The sequence below is a fragment of the Oncorhynchus kisutch genome, unplaced genomic scaffold, assembly GCF_002021735.2.
Source record: "Oncorhynchus kisutch isolate 150728-3 unplaced genomic scaffold, Okis_V2 scaffold3992, whole genome shotgun sequence".
Classification (NCBI taxonomy): Eukaryota; Metazoa; Chordata; class Actinopteri; order Salmoniformes; family Salmonidae; genus Oncorhynchus; species Oncorhynchus kisutch.
The window spans coordinates 182,931-191,214 of NW_022265937.1; the positions used below are offsets into that span (position 1 = coordinate 182,931).

An 8,284-nucleotide genomic window follows, 5' to 3' on the forward strand; every position below is an offset into this window, starting at 1 on the left:
TATTTATTTGATTTAACTAGGCAATATTTATTTGATTTAACTAGGCAAGTCAGTTAACAAACAAATTCTTATTTACAATGGCGGCCTCCCCCCCAGGCTTATTAAATCAGCCTGTTTTGACAAATAAATTTACTTCACTTCAGTATTATTTTTTAACATTATAACAGCCCATTGTAGGCGGAGTCCTTTTGATCAACTCTATGCAAAAGATACGAGGCAGATCAGTGCAGGTGTGTTCGTTACCTCGGGAATAAGATGTCATAATGTATTTATCTAGTTGCTTCGTTCAGATTTGTACAGTTGTCTTGGCAGACCTCGTCTAAAACGGCCATAGCGCGAGCCAACCATAGTAGAAGACAACTGAAGCAACCTCACAACATAAAAAAAAAAAAAAAACAGGCAAGTGGTGTCCTTTTTGTGTCCACATTGGTACTGCACCATACACTGCTATATACATGCCAAAATGGGAGTCATATATACATTTATATATACACACACATATTAGCACAAAACAGGTTCTGGATTCAGGCTAGATAGAACAGTTCAAAGCAAGCAGACAATTCATAAACAGAACACCCAGACACAAAATAACTAGTTAATGGTCGTTTCTTGGTAAGTCTTTTCAGAGAAAATAAGAAAGAAATGAACTATCACGTGGGAGTCGGGAAGGCAGCGGTGTACAATATCTACGTTTTATTTAAAAATGTTTTAGTAATTTAGCAGACGCTCTTATCCAGAGCGACTCATTCTAAATGGCAGTTATTTATGCTCTTCAACCCCAGCGTGTGATCTCCGGGTGCTGAGTTACATTCTCACAGACATTGGAACGTTGGAGCGGTTTCTCTCCCGTGTGTGAGCATGTGATTCTTCAGAGCTCTCTTCTCTGAGAAACCTTTCCCACATTCAGGGCAGTGGCAGGGTTTCACTCCAGTGTGCGTTTGCAGGTGTGATTTCAGACCAGATGAAGAAATGAAACTCTTTACACAATAGGTACATCTGTAACGTCTCTCACCTGAATGCACCCTGAGATGCTTTTTAAGATTTTGTGAAAGAGCGAAACTTTTCCCACACTGGGAGCAAAGGTAGGGCTTCTCTCCAGTGTGTACACGCTGATGACTTTTCAATTTCTGCTCATTAACAAAGCGCCGGTCACACTGAGAGCAGTGGTAAGGCTTCTCTCCCGTGTGCATTCTCTGGTGAAATATCAGGTTGCGCTTTGTTGAGAGACACTGATTGCAAACAGGGCAAGGGAAAGATGGCTTTGCTTCGACATGCTGCTTCTGGTGTGTTGTGAAGTGTCCTAATGTTCTGAAACTCTTCCCGCATTCAGCGCAGAGGTAAGGTTTCTCTCCGGTGTGAATACTCTGATGTGACTTCAAGGACGAAGCTGCTGTAAAGCCCCTCCCACAGACGGGACACACATGCGGCCTTTCCCTGTGTTCAGCATGGACCCTCTGGTGAGATATCAAGTGTGCCTGAGTATAGAAGGTCTTCCCACAGTCAGGGCAGAGGTGGAGCTGCTCCCCAGTGTGTAGCCTCTGGTGTTTCCTCAGGGCGTAGGTGCTAGAGAATCTCTTGCCACATTCAGAGCAGAGCTGAGTTTTCTCAGTGTGGCGGATTCTCAGATGATCCTTTAATTCTTTCTTCGAAGCTAGCATCGTCCCGCAGTGAGGACACAGATGAGGGACTTTGACTTTCTTCGTCCCTCTAACCTCACCAGTGTGAAGTTTCTGATGTTTTTTAAGGCTTCTTAACAGACGGAACGTCTCCCCACACTCGGAGCACTCATGAGGTTTGTCTTCGGTATGAACGCGCATGTGGCTTTTCAGGCTTTTTTGACTTCCTAAATTCTTCCCACAGTGATCACAGATATGGGAGCTGGGCCTGTCTCCTGGGGGAGTTTTCTTGCATCGTTTAGCGCTAGACGGGCTGTGAGATTTCTCTCCTGTGCGAGTTGTCTTGCTGTCGTCTAGCTGCACAGACACCCTCTTCTTCAGACAGCGCAGTAGGGCGCTACCGCGGGACGCACGACCCGGGGACTTCGAGAGGGTGGCGGGGGGCCGGGGAGGCTTGTCCTGGAAACGGTAAAAATACCAAATGAAACAGGTTGGGACACCATCTCCTACCCGCCAAGTCTCTCATCAATTATTCAAACTACTTCTCAAAATCCATTGCATGAGAAAAGGCCAAGAGGAGGAACATCAGGGGTGTATTCACAAGAACACAAACAGAAGTCAACGGAATGAAAACGGGGAGGGACCTACCCGACTTTGTCTTATATAAAACACCCCCCCCCCCCGTTGTAAAACTTTTTAAAACTGTTTGGAATAATGATTACACCCCAGATGAAGAGAAAGACCAAGAGGAGGAACATCAGATCTTTTTTTTTATAAAGGGGAGTTCGAGGAATCAAGGAAAGACCTGCGAAACAAAATGTAAGAAATCAAGTACTCACCTCTCTGACTCTCTGCTCTGGTGTGTGCCTCTCTGGAGACAACTCCACCTCCAGCCCATCGCTAGCCATCCAATCCCTGACCTCCTCGTCCCTTTCTTCATCACAGTCTACGTCGCCATCATCATCAGATTGGCTGGAACTCATGGGCTCCACCTCCAACCCATTGCTAGGTAACTGAACCCCGGCCCTCTCCCCGTTCCATTCTTCGTCACAGTCTACAGCACCATCATCATCATCATCATCATCATCATCAGCACTGCTACCCTCCTCCTGTATCCTCCTGATGTCCTCTTTCAGTTGGACTAACCAAGATATTCCCTGCTCCTCTGATTTCATTGAATCCGTATTGTCCCACATTTCCTCCAGGATTTTACGCCGCAACGAGCGGTGATCCATGCCTTTGACTTCGAGGCCATCTTTCCCACCGTGTCCATGACGTTCACAAAGGTAACGCAGATTGTCCTCGGTTAAATTCCATAAACCCTTTTCAATTTCATCCATCAACATTCCCTTCTCTCGATCCATTTTGTCCCAGAAGATTCTCAAATGATCCTATTCTGGTGAGTTACAATGTGTCTTGGTCACAAAAAGAATAGGGTGAGGTGTCTTTCCTTTCGTATGGATTCAAAGGTCTCCTAGATCTCTCCTCCCACACTGGGAGTTTCAGGAAGTGCTGCTTTTGTGAGTCTCCGACCAAGACAAGTTATTCCAGGTTCTGAGTTGTCATGACACTGGATCTTCTTCCTCCCACCAGAGCAGGAGGGGAATTCCTTGTGAGGTCACCTGTGTAGATAGGAGGATGTTGTGTAATACAAAAACACTCTGTACCATCCAATATCTACAGTCAGATTCCATTGCTGTCAAGTGTGTCAAATCGTTACATTTTCTATCATTCATTTGAAATATTTTGTTTTTACTAAATAGAACAATATCAGGTGACCATTAATTAATGAAAATATTCCTATGACGGCTTTTATTTTGAAGGATCCAACCTGGAAGCATAATTCCGCTAACTAACAAGCTAACTAACATAGCTAACAAGCTAACTAACATAGCTATTCTATACAGCTAAAATCTATCGGCATGTAGTTACCAGTCAGAAAACAATAATTGTATTTGTGTATCGACTGAGTTTGAGCACAGCTTCAAATGGGTTAGTAGGAGCTATTAGCTAGCTAGCTACCAAGCTAAACAGCAGCTGGTCTGAAGAGCAGATAGCTAGCTAGTGGTTATGCAAACCTAACGACGTCTGGGCGACCCGTTATGACCATTGGTAGATATCTAATGCTTTACTCACCAGCTCAAGTTTTATGTTTCCCTTTCGAAGTGTTCAATAGTCTTCTAGTTAGCTATCTAACTAGCTTTTCAAAGAGCGGCCTGTACGCTTTCGAGAAGAAGCAACAAAGGGGCGGGGCCAGCAGAAAGTACGGCGGCTGGGAAAGGACATGAAAGGAGAGCAGTCGCGAAAGGGTGAGAGTTTCGAGCGAAAGGGTTAGAACTAGGTTATACATTTGCGCAAACCAAAATCTGAAAATATATTTGCAACAACTAAATGTTAAGGTGTGTATCAATTGAACCGTTTGTAAAAAAATAAATAAAAAAAATAAAAAAGATGCAGATATGAAAGATAAGGTCCTACTGTTTTCAAAACCTAATCGCAAGCGATGCTTGTTAATGTTCAGACCGAGCATTGTGGCTCTTATTTAACAATACTTCCCCATTCAGAAGACGCCTTCGTCCAATTTCTCTTCTGTGTAATGTAATGGAACTGAAAATCATGATCAAGGGCAATACAAGAGTCTAACGAGGTAATTGAGGTAAACTTGCTAGCTTATTTCAATCACTGGTTGAACAACGTTGTTTTCATGTCATTTCAATGAAATTACATTGAACCAACGTGGAATAGACGTTGAATTGACGTCTGGGCCCAGGGGAACTGGATTATATTATTAGCCAAGATATGATGTGATGTTGACAAAAATCTCTGTCCAGACCAACAAGAGTGACAGGATGTCCACCAAGAAGAGGGGAACTTGTAGCGTGACACACTGTGAGGAGGTACAGTTATTATTATTATTTTTTACAGAACTACCTCAGGTTTTCATTGTTGCTTGTTTTAACTTTTTATTTTATTTTGCATGGATGTCATTTTGTGGCAAATTTTTCTGTTCACTATATGACTTTACATGTAAGAAATGTAAAACTGGACATGAAAATGTGAACGTTCTGTTTACATGTAAACACATTGCTACAAAAATATATTTACTGTAAACATACAAATGTGCATTTCCTTTTTTTTCTGTGTACTACAATATTGACTCTTCCCAGCAAACTTTGACCTACTGTTGAAATCGGTATCTAAAAAGCTCCGTGTGATACACAACAGCATTCAGCGAGAGGGAACTGACATTCTGGTATAGTACCGTAAGCAGTCAGTGTCAACGAAGAAGTAGAACAAAACTGAAATGTGTATATAAAACATTTCCAGGGTTGACTGCCATGGTGAATAAAACATCTAAACATTTCCAGGGTTGACTGCCATGGTGAATAAAACATCTAAACATTTCCAGGGTTGACTGCCATGGTGAATAAAACATCTAAACATTTCCAGGGTTGACTGCCATGGTGAATAAAACATCTAAACATTTCCAGGGTTGACTGCCATGGTGAATAACATCTAAACATTTCCAGGGTTGACTGCCATGGTGAATAAAACATCTAAACATTTCCAGGGTTGACTGCCATGGTGAATAAACATCAAAACATTTCCAGGGTTGACTGCCATGGTGAATAAAACATCTAAACATTTCCAGGGTTGACTGCCATGGTGAATAACATCTAAACATTTCCAGGGTTGACTGCCATGGTGAATAACATCTAAACATTTCCAGGGTTGACTGCCATGGTGAATAAAACATCTAAACATTTCCAGGGTTGACTGCCATGGTGAATAAAACATCTAAACATTTCCAGGGTTGACTGCCATGGTGAATAAAACATCTAAACATTTCCAGGGTTGACTGCCATGGTGAATAAAACATCTAAACATTTCCAGGGTTGACTGCCATGGTGAATAAAACATCTAAACATTTCCAGGGTTGACTGCCATGGTGAAAAAACATCTAAACATTTCCAGGGTTGACTGCCATGGTGAAAAAACATCTAAACATTTCCAGGGTTGACTGCCATGGTGAATAAAACATCTAAACATTTTGTTTCATTTTGGTGGCATTGGCCAATTTACTGAAAAATAACTAGATTTTGAAGCATGAATTAAATGTTTTAGGGGGAGTTCCTACATTTTGCAGACGTGCAATAGAGTTGCACAAATCATTCACTAAATCCTAAACCTCAACTTAATCTTGTAATAAATAAATGTGTAAATTGGTCAAATTGCGGTGATTAAACTGCTTGGAGTAACCCTGGATTGTAAACTGTCATGGTCAAAACATATTGATACAACAGCAGCTAAAATAGGGAGAAGTCTGTCCATAATAAAGCACTGCTCTGCCTTCTTAACAGCACTATCAACAAGGCAGGTCCTACAGGCCCTTGTCGTGTGGCCAGGTGCCATATATAAGGCTGGCCCTTGGATGTACACAGAGAGCTAACATTAATCATATGCATGTTAATCTCTCCTGCCTCAAAGTGGAGGAGAGATTGACTTCATCACTACTTGTAAACTCAGAAAAAAAAGTATTTCAAAGATCATTCATAAAAATCCAAATAACTTGACAGATCTTCATTGTAAAGGGCTTAAACACTGTTTCCCATGCTTTTTCAATGAACCATAAACAATTACTGAACATGCACCTGTGGAACGGTCGTTAAGACACAAACAGCTTAAACGGTAGGCAATTAAGGTCACAGTTATGAAAACGTAGGACACTAAAGAGGTCTTTCTACTGACTCTGAAAAACACCAAAAGAAAGATGCCCAGGGTCCCTGCTCATCTGTGTGAATGTGCCTTAGGTATGCTGCAAGGAGGCATGAGGACTGCAGATGTGGCCAGGGCAATAAATTGCAATGTCCGTACTGTGAGATGCCTAAGACAGCCCTACAGGGAGACAGGACGGACAGCTGATCGTCCTCAAAGTGGCAAATCACGTGTAACAACACCTGCACAGGATATTTTTCTACTGTATTATTGACTGTATGTTTTGTTTATTCCATGTGTAACTCTGTGTTGTTGTATTTGTCAAATTGCTATGCTTTATCTTGGCCAGGTCGCAGTTGCAAATGAGAACTTGTTCTCAACTAGCCTACCTGGTTAAATAAAGGTGAAATAAAGGGTGTTGGTCCATCTGATTGGAGAGACTAGGGACAGATAGGGAGGGTGTTGATCCATCTGATTGGAGAGACTAGGGACAGATAGGGAGGGTGTTGAATTCATCTGATTGGTTTAAGAGATGTCTGGATACTGTTTATCAGGATGTTGTGGCCATATACACAGATGGTTCAAAAGATCCAAGGACAGGATGTTCTGGGTCAGCATTTGTAGTGCAGGATGGTGGGGTGGAAGTCAGGAAACGCATTACAGATCATCTGGCTGTATATTCGGGGGAGATGATGGCCATACTGTTGGCCTTGCAGTGGGTGGAGGATGTTAAGCCATGTTAAGAGTAGTTATTTACTCTGATTCATGTGCAGTGTTGATGAGTCTTCAGTACTTTATATCACGTAGCAGACAAGACCTGCTTTATGAGGTGCTACAAACCCATGGCAGGATTAGACAAATATATATCCAGATAATATTTACATGGGTCCCAGCTCATATGGGAGTGGAACGAGGTAGTTGATATACTGGCTAAACAAGCACTTAGTAGTGGGGATGTTGTAGTTTCAATGAGCAAGGCAGAGGCAGTAAGCCTGATATGGACAGTGATGGTGGAGAAATGGCAGGAGCAGGGGAATATAGATACTAATGGCAGGGGAATAGAGATACTAATGGCAGGGTAATAGAGATACTAATGGCAGGGGAATAGAGATACTAATGGCAGGGGAATAGAGATACTAATGGCAGGGGAATAGAGATACTAATGGCAGGGTAATAGAGATACTAATGGCAGGAGAATAGAGATACTAATGGCAGGCGAATAGAGATACTAATGGCAGGAGCAGGGGAATAGAGATACTAATGGCAGGAGCAGGGGAATAGAGATACTAATGGCAGGAGCAGGGCAATAGAGATACTAATGGCAGGGGAATAGAGATACTAATGGCAGGGGAATAGAGATACTAATGACAGGGGAATAGAGATACTAATGGCAGGAGAATAGAGATACTAATGGCAGGAGAATAGAGATACTAATGGCAGGAGCAGGGGAATAGAGATACTAATGGCAGGAGCAGGGGAATATAGATACTAATGGCAGGGGAATAGAGATACTAATGGCAGGAGCAGGGGAATAGAGATACTAATGGCAGGGGAATAGAGATACTAATGGCAGGAGCAGGGGAATAGAGATACTAATTGCAGGGGAATAGAGATACTAATGGCAGGGGAATAGAGATACTAATGGCAGGGGAATAGAGATACTAATGGCAGGAGCAGGGGAATAGAGATACTAAGGGCAGGGGAATAGAGATACTAATGGCAGGGGAATAGAGATACTAATGGCAGGAGCAGGGGAATAGAGATACTAATGGCAGGGGAATAGAGATACTAATTGCAGGGGAATAGAGATACTAATGGCAGGGGAATAGAGATACTAATGGCAGGGGAATAGAGATACTAAGGGCAGGGGAATAGAGATACTAATGGCAGGGGAATAGAGATACTAATGGCAGGGGAATAGAGATACTAATGGCAGGAGCAGGGGAATAGAC

General features: G+C 42.5%; 1 protein-coding gene across 1 annotated transcript; it reads right to left on the reverse strand.

The window, feature by feature from the left end:
- Nucleotides 1–671: 671 nt before the first annotated feature.
- LOC116372989 (gastrula zinc finger protein XlCGF26.1-like) lies at nt 672–3,905 on the reverse strand. Its single transcript, XM_031821556.1, has 3 exons — nt 3,753–3,905; nt 2,456–3,238; nt 672–2,075 (listed from the first exon to the last, which is right to left on the reverse strand). The coding sequence occupies exons 2-3, from the start codon at nt 2,978–2,980 to the stop codon at nt 813–815; spliced, it is 1,788 nt and encodes a 595-aa protein (XP_031677416.1). The 5' UTR covers nt 2,981–3,238; nt 3,753–3,905; the 3' UTR covers nt 672–812.
- Between the last annotated feature and the right edge of the window lie 4,379 nt (nt 3,906–8,284).

Bases quoted from the DNA above. Each gene is read 5' to 3' on its own strand.
- LOC116372989 (XM_031821556.1), bottom strand. From the start codon at position 2,980: ATGGATCGAGAGAAGGGAATGTTGATGGATGAAATTGAAAAGGGTTTA. The intron at 2,076-2,455 runs GTGAGTACTTGA...TACCGTTTCCAG, and splicing joins CAGAGCAGAGAGTCAGAGAG to GACAAGCCTCCCCGGCCCCC.